Below are 13,406 nucleotides of genomic sequence, written 5' to 3' on the forward strand. Positions count from 1 at the left end.
GTGCCTTTTTTTTTTAATTCTGATGTTTGCCACATGAATTAGCCAAAAAGTAAAAATTCTTTTTCTCTTCCTTCTGTCTGTATTTTTCAGAATATGTTAACAAAACCACAGAAGACAGTTTTCTAGGAAAGCTTTGGATTCATTAGTCTAAGTTTTGTTTGGTCTGTCATTAAAGTGCCTCACATGATATTTTATCAGAGTGAAACAGCAAATGAATTTTAAAAGCTTGCTTTTCACCCTTCTCAGTGACTGTCAGCCATTGGATACATTCTAATCATGTTATATTTGTTGACTTGTACGACCTTTCTGACAGAAAATACCTACTGAGTTAAGAAGGAAGCTAACATCCAATGGATCATACTTTGTCCTATGTAATTGAATGAACTATTTGTTTATACATTTCTAAGCTTAGCTACAGCCTTGGGAACATTCGTGGTAGCTCCAGAATGGCTCTGCAGACCGAATGCTGGTTAAAGAGAAAGTGGCCTTCCTTGAACAACTTGTATTTACTTATTTCTTTACTATTACAAAAGTTTTATTTAACAGAAAAGTTCAATATGAAAATGCACATGACCTGATTTTTATTTATTTTATTTCAAGTTATTTAAATTCTAGTTAGTTAACATATATGGTAAAATTGGTTTGGGGATAGAATTTAATGATTCATCACATACATCACCTAGTTCCCTCCTAATGCCCATCACCTGATTACTATCACCCCGCCTGCCTTCCCATCAACCCCTCAGATTGTTCTCATAGTTAAGAGTCATATGGTTTGCTTCCCTCTCTTTTTTCCTCCTTCATTCATCTCTTGTGTCTTAATTTCCACATATAAGTGAAATAATATGGTATTTGTCTCTATTTCACTTAACATAATACACTCTACCTCCATCCACGTTGCAAATGGCAAGATTTCATTATTTATGATTGCTGAGTAATATGACCTGATTTTTATACTGTATTAAAACAAGTTCGGGGGGGGGGGTGGGAGCAGTTGATTTCTTCTGGTGAATATACCCATTGTTTATTTTTTCAATTACCACCATTCCAATATCATTCTGTTGCCCAATAGCCATTTCCACACATTGATCTATCACAAGATTCATAAAGGGATCGAATCCCTACAATATTCCTTGGACCTACCACCATTTAATTTCAATGATAATTTCTTATCCATAAATTTTTTCAACCCTGAGGGTGAGCTTTGCTCAGGATGTCTACTCGGCAAGTTAAAAGATGCCTCCAAACATTTGAACTGAGCTTTAAACTACCTCTTTCCAGAAAAGATTTGAAGCAAGGAACACACATTCATAAGGGCAGTTCTTGAAATTTGGCCCTTATCTGGGATTTACTAATTAAAAGTGTGAGACAAGATAGAATATATTAGTTACTCTACCGGATCCTGAAGTCATTGGGTAGGAAATATCCTGTATGATAATCACTCTTTGTCTTCACAATTTGCTTTTGAAGGTCTTTAGCAGATGTGCTATAGCCATTGAAAATAAAGTTGGCAAATACTAATTTTCCCCTAATGTACATCTGTAAAAATTAATAGAAGAGTTTCAGAATCTGTTCATGTGAAAATCAGTCCTACTTATTTTTTAAAAATTGGGTTTTTTGTTTATTTGTTTTTAATTTTCACCAAGCTCTATGTCTAACATGGGGCTTGAACTCATGACCCCAGATCAAGAATCACATTCTCTACTGACTCAGCCAGCCAGGTGCCCTAGTCCTACTTATTTGAAGAAAGACCTTAAATGTGTTCTTATGAGAAAATATTTACATTTATACACAAAATAACATTAGGCATCAAACATGTCCCTAGAACCTGAATACATTGAAGGTCAAGAAACCGGCTTAGTTTTCTCACTCAAATTTGTACATGTGAAGTGTCAGAACCAGTATCCTCCCCAATTCTAAAAGACTTCTTTATGATAAGCTGCCTGTGGATACATTTCATTTTACAGCTAAACTCTAGGGGAGAGTACAGAGCCTTTGAATTTAGTAGTCCGTAGACTTGGATTATGGACAAAACAACGTCTCTAAAACTCACAGAAATCATTTAACTATGTCAAGGCACAGTTTCCTCTGTTAAATAAAAAGCATTGGGGCGCCTGGTGGCTCAGTCGGTTGAGCCTCCAATTCAAGACTTCAGCTCAGGTCATGATTTCACAGTCCTGGGATTGAGCCCCTAATGGGGCTCTGCACTGGAATAGAGCCAGTTTGGGATTCCCCCTCTCCTTCTGCCCCTCCCCCACACACATGCGCACATATGTTCTCTCAAAAAGAAAAAAAAAATCATGATTTGTGAATTGGACTAGCCCTCTAAAATTCTTTTCCAGGGCTAAAATTCTCAGATTCTCTTTTTCCTAACAAAGAGATACAACTCTACTGTGAAAAGCCAAGGTTGTCATTCTTTTCCAGGGTGCAAGAGGACTTATATTTAGGCACAGGTGAGCAGCCTACTAAATATTCAACCTTAAGATTAAGAGGCTAAGACGTGGTAGGGGTGGAGAAGATAGTAGTTGAAAAAGTATAGGTGGTTCCAGCTCAGAACTTAAACTGCTAAGAACTAAGTATATCTTACATCTTAAAGCAGTCTAATACTAGTACGTGAAAAGCAGGGTATAAGAACTTAAAAGGAACAATAGTTCCCTATGATTGCATGTTACTCCTTTCCTCTTAGATGGCGTAATCTTTTCATCATGAAGGGATGTCCTATTACAAGGTTTTCTCTATAGGAATAGAATTTTCTGCTTTATCTTCATTTCAGTAGCAAAAGAACCTATCTCTTGTTTCATATCTTGTTCCTTGATCTGAAACACTTTATTCTTTAGCACCCATGCCTAGCTATTAGCCATGAATCCACTTATCTTGCCTGAACTTAGAAGATTAAGCTCTGACAGGTGGGTAATGATGGCCAATGACAAAGCTACTGTGCAAAATATGTACACTGGGATCTGAAGAGTTGAACAGTGTTAATCTTTTAAACAGTGACATAAGGGCAACTTTTAGCCAGTTTTTTCACCTCAAAAAGTGTGAAATACATATGGGGGAAAAGTGTAATTTAAGAAATTGGTAAGTTGAGGATATGTAGGATTTTGTTGCAATTTTGGGCTTCTAGTCACACACAGGCAGAAAGCTTTTCATTTTGTGTATATTCAAGCCATCCCCTCTTAGGCTAATCCTGGGGTCTGGAGAAAAAAAGAGACAAGGCTGCAGTGTTTAATTCTTGCAGAAATAACTTGGTCAAAATACAGAAAAATGTTGAACTGGAAAAAACCTTAAGTTGGTATATGTCCAGAGGCCAGTGTAGGACCAGGCTCAGTACCAAAATTCAAAAATTCTCCTTTCTGAAATCATATTGAGTTGAAGTTCAGTTAAAATTGAAAACCTAGAGTAATCTAATCCAGAGGTGCCCAGCATTTTATCAAGCTAGGACCCCTGATATTATTTTCCCCATGGGTAACATGTTCTGAATAATTTTTCTATCTAGCACATAACCTACATGAATTGAAACTCTGTAAGTTGCACTCCCTCCCTCATATTTTAACTAAGGCTATAGTGGCCATTCAGTTTGAGTGTGTGCTGCATGCCAGGCACTATTCTCGTGCTCAGGGCAGAGCAGTGAACAAGGTGAATACTAGAGGGGAGAGCCGGACAATATATTGGGAGTTAGATGGCGGTAAATGCTCCACAGAAAACAAAGCCAGGGAAGAGGAATATGGAGGATGTAGAGTGCTTTTTATACAAGGCAGTCACGTTTGAAGGGAGTGAGGGAACCAGCCACACGAAAGCTGTAAGTGAAAGGGCCTTGAGACAAGAACAGCAGAGAAGAGGTAAGTGAAACTCCTCGAGAAAGGGGCTGGCTGGTCGAGGAGGGCCTTGTAATGTATATGCTTTGCTTTGAGATAGGAAGCCATTGGAGGGTGTTAAGCAGTAGACTGACAAGACTTGACTCAGGTTTCAAAAATATTAAGTTTAAAAAGCATTCTTCTGTGTGGAAGTCTGACAAGGATGGGGAAAGGGACATCTGTTGGCTAATGCAGTAAGCTATGTGACGGATGGTGCTCATTGGTAGTGAAGGTCTTGAGGAGCAATCCAAGTCTGGATATATATGTTGAAGATAGAGCCAATAGGATTTGCAGATGCAATGTATGTGCAGTACAAGAAAGAAGTCTAGATGATTCTGAGGTTTTTGGCCTGAGCAACTGGAGGAACAGAGTTGTCATTTCCTGAGATGGAGCACCAAGTGAAGTTTGGGTAGAAATTGAGCTGGTTTGGGATTGGTTAAATGTAAAATAGTTATTAATTGGGGCGCCTGGGTGGCTCAGTCAGTTAAGCATCTGGCTTCGGCTCAGGTCATGATCTCGTGGTTTTTGGGTTTGAGCCCCGTGTCAGGCTCTGTGCTGACAGATCAGAGCCTGGAGCCTGTTTCGGATTCTTTGTCTCTTTCTCTCTCTGCCCACCCCCCGCCACCTCCCGCCATGCTCATTCTCTGTCTCTCTCTGTCTCTCAATAATAAATAAACGTTAAAAATTTTTTTAAATAAAATACTTATTAATCATTAGGTGGAAATGCTGGATAGGCAATTGAATATGTGAATCTAAGTTCAAGAGAAAGATCCAGAGTAGGAGATGTCAGTATTTTGGGTGGTGTTTAAAGTTGTGAGCATAAGTCAGAGGGGTCAGCACACTGAAATCTTTGGGGAACCTATGGTTCATAGGCCAGGAGATCAAAAGGAACCTAAAAAGGAGACTGAGAAGGAGCAATTAGTGACACAGAAGGAGTGGTGTCCTGGAAGGCGAATGAAGAAATTATTTTATAGAAGAGGCAGTGATTAACATGTCAGTTGCTGCTAAAAAATTGAGAAAGATGAGTCCATTTGTATATATTTTTTGGAAAAATGTCTGAGTTCAAATCCTTTGCCCATTGTTAAAATAGGGTTATTTATTTTTGTTGTCCTTTATATATTCTGGATATTAATCATTTATCAGGCATATGCTTTGCAGATATCTTCTCCCCTTCTGTGAGCTGTCTTTTCACTCATGATAGTGTCCTTTGATGCACAAACATCATAAATTTTGATGGAGTCCAGTTTATCTATATTTTCTTTTGTTGCTAAATTTCCTTGACTTTTCAAAAGAGGCAATAGTACCACCTGATTCATAGGATTATCATGAAGATTAAATAATACGTGTGAAGGCGTGTAAAGGGACTGGGACAATGCCTGCCACATAAGGAGCATTCAATAAATACGTTATTATCCAGGCTAAGTCTGTAGTATAAAAACCAAGGGTCAGGGGCACGTAGGTGGCTCAGTTGGTTAAGTGTCTGACTCTTGATTTCCGCTGAGGTAATGATCTCACAGTTTGCGAGTTTGAGCCCCGTCTTGGGCTCTGCACTGACAGTGCAGAGCCTGCTTGGGATTCTCTCTCTCTCCTCTTTGTCCCTTCTCCCTCTCTCAAAAATAAATAAGTAAATAAATAAATAAAGCATAGGGATAGAAATACAACATGTGACATAGAAGCCGAAGAAGTAGAGGGTTTCAAGAAGAGCATGATCAGTGCAAAATGATGCAGAGGTGTCAAGAAAGATCCAAAGAATAAACTTAGACTTGGAACCTACAAGTTCAGACAGTGGTGTGACAGAGGCAGATGCCAAATTATACTGGACTGAGAAAATCTATTAGGCCCTCTTTGATCTCCAAGACCAGGTCTGCTGTTTTGGCCCTCACAGCGATCCAACCAAAACTGACCCTGTGGGGGCTGCTGAAATACAGTGGGGGGAACACTTGGGTTGGAGTGAGAACAACTGGGTTAAAATTCCTGGTCTTCTACCACTTGACACCTGTGGTCCTCTCTCCGAGCTGCAGGTCCCTCGCTCTTAGAGGACAATTATTCCTATTTTACAGGGTCAGTGACATGCTTACATGAAGACTTGGCATAATAGTAATTCTTTAACTATTAGTGTTATAATAAATGGTTCTATTCTGATTCCTCATTTTGTTCTAACATTCTAACTCAGTAGTTCTTCCTGAGTACCAGGTTTTGTGGAGTATTCCCACTTTACAGACACTTGGCTTAGAAGTTTGCAATGACAGTAAGATGAGATTAATACATGTCAAATGCTTATGATGATTTGGATGCTTATGATGATTTGGGCTACTGTTGTATTCTTGTTTTTATTCTTATTTATTTTTTTATTTTAGAGAGACAGAGAGAGAGAGGGCATGAGCAGGGCAGGTGCAGAGGGAGAGAGAGAGAGAGGATCTTAAGCAGGATCCGCACTCAGCTTGAGCCTGACACGGGGCTCAATGACACGACCCTGGGATTGTGACCTGACCCAAAATCAAGAGCTGGATGTTCAACTGACTGAGCCACCCAGGTGCTCCAAGGGCTGCTCTTGTATTCTAATGGAAATTTTTTGCCAGATTTTTAGTAGTGCCTCTGTCTTCAAGTCTGCTTCCTAAGCCATGGCATTTCTCTTAGTTTGTGAGTATTTACCTAATCTCAGCTGTTGCCATAAGAAGCTAGTGTTTAAATAGTATTATTAACCACATCAATGGATCTTTTTGTTTATTTTGGTTGGCTATAGACATGAAAATCCATCTACCTGAGTTGTGAGTGCCCTGAAGAAGTTTGAGGATTTCATCTGTTGTTCAGTAAACAGAATATGGGGCTTCCATTGAGTTCCTACAGCTACCAAAGCAAAGATGTTTTCTATGGAGTAACAGTCAAGTCCTGACTTTCAGGGAAGGATGTAAGACATATTTATTTAGTCTGGTTTGTACCTTGTTGTGTGCCTCCTATTTATTTATATTTCTTTTTGGTTTATTACATATGCCAAGATATCTTAGGAATGAATACATCTTGAAAATATAATAAAAATGAAGTCTACGAAGAATACTTGAATAACCATTCAAAAAATCCAAATGAGCTATGACTTTACAATATCTTGTTTGTTAATAATTAATGGTGAACAAATGGAAAGAATTTTTAATTCAATACACATTTACTGAGTGGTCTTCGTACTAGACACAACAATTTCCTTTGTGAAATAAGTATTCTTATGTTATAGATGAGAAAAGTGGCTTTCAAATAAGTTCAGTGTCTAGCCCAAGAGCCCAAGACTCTTAGCAAGAAAAAATAATAGATTAGGTTCTCCAAAAAGGCTTTTTTACTTCAAATTAGGTGTTTGTTCTATGTATTTTGTCCATTTTATCTTCTTTTCTGGCATAGGTCATCACATACAAGAACACACATGCGCATAAATGCATGCATGCACACAAGAATCCTAATTTCCACTTCAAGAAGCATAATCCCCTCAGTTTGTATTTAATTTAATCACTAGATTCCTAAAAGAAGTCAATTAAGTAGGCAATCAATTTCCTCTGTGCATTGTTCATTCACATATTAAACTGGTAATCTCATTTAAACATTTGCTTCCTCCCGCCCCGACCTGTCCCACTGTCCTCAATGTTTAAGTTCCCTATACTCATCAGATCAGTGTGAGAATCTTTGCAAAAACCCTTTATAAACTGAAAAGATATACTAATTATCTAGTGGGATCTAGTCTGTCCCATTTAACCTGGCTGGCTATGCTGAGAGGTGAAATGTTTAAACCACACTGGTTATATCATTGTTCCAGCAGTTGAATGCAATTGAAAGACTTGTCCAAACTGCTCAAACCAAGCAAACAGTCCCTGATTTGCTCTCTCAAACTAAATATATTAGCCTTGTGGTGACCAAATATTGACCTAGTGACTAAATGAAAGGAGAGGTTCTAACTACCCTCTAAAGCACTCATCACTTACTCTTTCTTTTTAGTAATTTTTTGTCAAGTTAGCTAACATACAGTTTTACAGTGTAGTCTTGACTTCGGAAGTAGATTCCCATGATTCATCACTTACATACAACATCCAGTGCTCATCCCAACAAATGCCCTCCTCAATGCCCACCAGCTATTTTCCCCACTCCCCCCCAAACCTCCCACGTCCATCAACCCTCAGTTTGTTCTCTGTATTTAAGAGTCTTTTATGGTTTGCCTCCCTCTCTATTTTGTAACTTATTTTTCCTTCTATTCCCTTATGTTCTTCTGTTAAATTCCTAAAACTCCACATATAAGTGAAAACATATGATATCTGTCTTTCTCTGACTGATTTATTTCACTTAGCATAATACCCTTCAGTTTCATCCATGTGGTTGCAAATGGCAAGATTTCATTCTTTTTTTCTATCGCTAAGTAGTATTCCGTTGTGTGTGTGTGTGTGTGTGTGTGTGTGTGTGTGTATGTGTGTGTGTGTGTATATATCACATCTTCTTTATCCATTCATCAGTTTATAAATATCTGGGCTCTTTCCATAGTGTGGCTATTGTTGATAGCGCTGCTATAAACATTGGGATACATATGCCCCTATGAATCATCACTCCTGTATCCTTTGGATAAATTTCTAGTAGTGCTATTGCTGGGTCATAGGGTAATTCTATTTTTAATTTTTTGAGGAACTTCCACACTTTTTTCCAGAGTGGCTGCACCAGTTTACATTCCCATCAGCAGTGCAAAATTGTTCCCCTTTCTCCACATCCTTACCAACATTTGTTGTTTCCTGAATTATTAATTTTAGCCACTCTGACCAGTGTGAGGTGGTATCTAATGTGGTTTTGATTTGTATTTCCCTGATGATGAATGATGTTGAGCATCTCTTCATGTGTCTGTTAGCCATCTGGATGTCTTCTTTGGAAAAGTGTCTATTCATGTCTACTGCCCATTTCTTCCCTGGATTATTAGTTTATTGGGTGTTGAATTTGGTAAATTCTTTATACATTTTGGATACTAACCCTTTACCTGATATGTCATTTGCAAGTATCTTCTCCCATTCCACTGGCTGCCTTTTAGTTTTGTTGATTGTTTCCTTTGCTGGGCAGAAGCTTTTTATCTTGATGAAGTCCCAATAGTTCACTTTTGCTTTTATTTCTCTTCCTTTGGAGACATGTCAGGCAAGAAGTTGCTGTGGCCAAGGTCAAAGAGGTTGTTGCCTCTTTTCTCCTGTAGGATTGTGATAGTTTCCTGTCTTACATTTAGGTCTTTCATCCATTTTGAGTTTATTTCTGTGTATGGTGTAAGAAAGTGGTCCAGGTTCATTCTTCTGCATGTAGCTGTCCAGTTTTCCCAACACCATTTGCTGAAGAGACTGTATTTTTTCCGTTGGATATTCTTTCCTGCTTTGTTAAAGATTAATTGGCCATACATTTGTGGGTCCATTTCTGGGTTCTCTATTCTATTCCATTGGTCTATGTGTCTGTTTTTGTGCCAATGGTATACTGTCTTGATGATTACAGCTTTTTAGTACAGGCTAAAATCCGGGATTGTAATGCCTCCAGCTTTGGTTTGCTTTTTTCAACATTATTTGGGCTATTTGAGGTCTTCTGTGGTTCCATACAAATTTTAAGATTGTTTGTTCTAGCTCTGTGAAGAATGCTGGTGCTATTTTGATAGGGATTGCATTGAATGTGTAGATTGCTTTGGGTAGCGTTGACATTTTAACAATATTTGTTCTTCCAATCCACGAGCATGGAATGTTTTTTCATTTCTTCGTGTCTTCTTCAGTTCTTTCATAAGCTTTCTATAGTTTTCAGCCTACAGATCTTTTACCTCTTTCTCACCATGTACTCTTAAGGAATCCTTCCCAATATGCTTCCAGATAGCAACTCTCATTCAAATAGAGACCAGAAAAGGGATATGTGTTAGTAGAGTGAGGAGACCTCCAAAACACTCTCTCCCAAGAATCCTAAAATGTCTCATTTACATGAAAACAAAGAGAAGGCCATTTCTACCCTATCTGCCCTTGTACTGCATCGTAATGCTGCCAACAGACACTTCCTATTCTACACTTTGGACTATGAGTCCAGGCACCTGGGCTCCGATCTCAGCTCCACATCTCAGGTTTGTAACCTCCTTGAACTCCCTATGTTAAAAAGAAACAGCATCATCACCTCCTAGGATTGTTGCCAGGATTCACAGCAGATATTCTTTTCCTTGTAGAAGTCCTGCCTTTTGTCCTTGCCAAAAGCTGGGGCAAAGGCTTGGTTAATAAATGAAAGGCGCAAAGCAAAGTAAAAATATGTTTGTCATTCCTGATGGAAGGAATGGTGAATGTTCATTCACTCTATCAAAAATTATTTATTGAAAATCTATTTGGGGGGTGCTGGGGTGTTCAGTCGGTAAAGCATGCAACTCTTGATCTCAGGGTTATGAGTTCGAGCTGGACGTTGGGTGTAAAGATTACTTAAAAATAAAATCTTAGGGGAGCGCCTGGGTGGTTCAGTCAGTTAAGCATCTGATTTCTTTCAGCTCAGGTCATGATCTCACGGTTTGTGAGTTCAAGCCCTGCGTCAAGCTGTATGCTGTCAGCGTGGAGCCTGCTTCAGATCCTCTGTTTCCTTCTCTCTCTCTGTCCTCCCCTATTCTCTCTCTCTCTCTCAAAAATAAAATAAACATTTAAAAAAGAATAATAAAATAAAATCTTAGGGATGCCTGGGTGGCTCAGTCAGTTAAGTGACTCTTGATTTCAGCTCAGGTCATGATCTCATGGTTCATGGGATTGAGTCCTGCATTGGGCTCCATTCTGGGAGTGGATCCTGCTTAAGATTCTCTCTCTCCCTCTCCCTCTCCCTCTGTCCCTCCTCCACTCGTGCACATGTGCTCTCTCTCTCTCTCTCTCTCTCTAAAAAAATAAATTAATAAATAAAATAAATTCTTTTAAAAAAGAAAAAAGAAAATCTACTATTTTTCTGGGCACCTTTCTAGGCACTGGGATGCAGGAATGAACCAAACAGACAAAGTCCCTGCCCTCATTGTGGGGATCAGATAATAAAACAAGTAGTGATCAGTGCTATAAACCAAATAAAGCAGGTAAGGAATGGAGAGTGAAAAGGGATCTTTTAGACAGAACAGAAAAGAAAGGCCACTGAGGGAGTATAACCTTTGCTTAAGACCTGATTACATGAGAGAATAAACTGTGCAACTATCTGGAGAACAACCAGCAAAGACAGCACCATGTGTAAAGGCTCCAAAGGGGAACAGCAAGGGGAGCAAGTGGGGAAGTGGAAGAGAGGGAGGGTCAGATTACACAAAGACTTGTGGTCCAGAGAAAAGATCTGGGATTTTACTTTAAGAGTGATGAGTACCTATTAGAGGGTTCTGAGCAGAGTAGTGCTGTAATCTGATTTAGGTGGCTTTTTTTTTTTAATGTTTATTTATTTTGAGAGAGAGAGCAGGGGAGAGGCAGAGAGAGAGGGAAAGAGAGAGAATCCCAAGCAGGTCCCACACTGTCAATGCAGAGCCTGATGTGGGGGCTCAAATTCAAGAACCACGAGGTCATGACCTGAGCCAAAATCAAGAGTCAGACACTTAACAGACTGAGCCATCCAGGTGCTTCTCAAACTCAAGTTTCTGCCCCCAAGGCTTATGTTCTCATTTCATCAAAATTTTGATCACTGTTCTAATTTTTGTAATGGTTACTAAGCTGTGTTGGCTTTTAAAGTACAGAAGCATTATAGTCTTCCAAGAATGGATAAGGAATAGCTATCTATTGGGGTTTCCCTGATTTTGAAATAACTGTTGTGATATCAGATACTGATATGAAAATCAGTAAGATTTTCATACTTCTTTTGTAGGTATTGGTTTTACTCCCATGGTCTTTTGTAAGAAAAAATTGCTTCTTTTGGGTTGTAGATAGAAGATATATAAGCACCTGATCAAATATGCCTCTAAAATCAGAAACTAGAAATGAGAAAATAGGGTGATTGGTTGCCCCTACAACAAATTTGCTGGTAGGATTTGGTGAGGGAAGTTATAAATTTATCCACACTAAGAGAGAAGTTTCACTTCCCTTCTAATCTGTGATTAGCCATCCTTTATAACATTGTGACTTTTCCCTAAAGTCAGCATTACAAAATCTATGTATCTTACTAGTAAGTTTGATCACTAGTTCTTAAACTAACTTTGATAATCACATGCTTTCCTGACTTGCCATATAGTCATAGGAGAATTTCTTTTTCTTTTTTTTTAAGTCAACTCTTTTTTTTTTTTTAATGTTTACTTATTTTTGTGAGAGGAATAGAGCACATATGTGCACTCAGGCCTAAGAGCTGAGGAGAGACAGAGAGTGGGGGGGGGGGGGGGAGAGACAATCCCAAGCAGTCTCTTGGCTGTCAGCACAGTACCTGATTTGGGGCTCAATCCCATGAATCATGAAGTCATGACCTGAGCCGAAATCAAGAGTTGGATGTTCAACCGACTGAGCCACCCAGGCGCCCCAGTCACAGGAGAATTTTCTGCATGCAACTTTATTTTAAAAAAGCAAACTCTAACCCCAAAGTGGGGCTCAAACTCACAACCCCAAGATCAAGAGCTGCCTGCTCCACCAAAGAGCCAGCCAGAAGACCCATGCACGCAGCTTTATAGGATAAGACTCCTAGCCAAAAGAACCTGCATTGTAATTCCTCAGAGTCAAACCAGACATGCCTAAACAAGCTGCTTCTAGATATTTTTCTTAGTTTTCACTACACCAGATTCACATACTTAAAATTAACTCTAAAGGTTTCAAAGCCATGTCTTAAGTAGGTGCTGGATTTGGAAAGAAAACAGAATGAAAAATTCAGTTATTTATAATTGCCTAATTAGTTGGTTTTATTCAGGTTGATTCTTTTCTTAAACTCTACACAGTATTTTTTTTTCCTTGGAGGAGAAATAGGAGCCCATAAAAATAAGTAATTATGTCTCCAAGGTCCATCTTTTATGGCTCCTCCTGCATAAGGTGTTGAGACTAAAGCTGTTTGCACCACTTCTCCCTGCCTAAGCCTCATTTCCTCAATTCTGCTACCCAGTCTCTATGTTACCAGGCAGGGAAACATAGTGACACTGTAATTTACTTAGAAACGTAAAGAGCAATTTCACTCTCAATACTTCACACAGTAAGACCCCAGACAGAGGGGTCATACAGCTTTCCCAACTAGAAGCATGATAGGAAGGAAGCAAATTTTCAAAATCATCCAACTCCCAATGGCTATGCTTCTCCATTCATATTACACTTTGGAATTTGGATATGCACATACTAAGACTTTTTCAAAACTAGAGTTCATGGCTACACATATGATCTTTGAATGTATTTTGCATGTGATTGAGGTTAGGCCAATCAGACTTTATCTCTTATAGACTGCATAGGAAATATAGTCAAACTTAGATGGACAAGGGGTGCCTGAATGACTCTGTTGGTTGAACTTCCCACTCTTGATTTCGGCTCAGGTCATGGTCTCAGAGTCATGTGATCGAGCCCTGCAACAGGCTCTGCACTGAGCATGGAGCTGCTTAAGATTCTCTCTCTCTTCCTCTGCCCCTCTCCC

The 13,406-nt window shown here is 39.1% G+C and overlaps 2 protein-coding genes across 4 annotated transcripts in view; one reads left to right on the forward strand and one right to left on the reverse strand.

Moving 5' to 3' along the window:
• VEZT (vezatin, adherens junctions transmembrane protein) overlaps positions 1-6,712 on the forward strand; it is a 76,927-nt gene extending 70,215 nt beyond the window's left edge. Inside the window, exon 13 of the mRNA XM_027071059.2 lies at positions 6,598-6,712. Within this exon, the coding sequence (XP_026926860.1) occupies positions 6,598-6,626 (29 nt within the window). The 3' untranslated portion in view covers positions 6,627-6,712. The remainder of the gene's footprint in view (positions 1-6,597) is intronic.
• Positions 1,308-13,406, reverse strand: part of LOC106973403 (uncharacterized protein C3orf20 homolog) — a 121,448-nt gene continuing 109,349 nt past the window's right edge. For all 3 annotated transcript variants that reach the window (XM_053226622.1, XM_053226624.1, XM_053226623.1), the window contains one exon: positions 1,308-1,539. In XM_053226622.1, the coding sequence (XP_053082597.1) occupies positions 1,393-1,539 (147 nt within the window). In that variant the 3' untranslated portion in view covers positions 1,308-1,392. The remainder of the gene's footprint in view (positions 1,540-13,406) is intronic.

The sequence above is a fragment of the Acinonyx jubatus genome, chromosome B4 (genome assembly GCF_027475565.1).
Source record: "Acinonyx jubatus isolate Ajub_Pintada_27869175 chromosome B4, VMU_Ajub_asm_v1.0, whole genome shotgun sequence".
NCBI classification, from domain to species: domain Eukaryota; kingdom Metazoa; phylum Chordata; class Mammalia; order Carnivora; family Felidae; genus Acinonyx; species Acinonyx jubatus.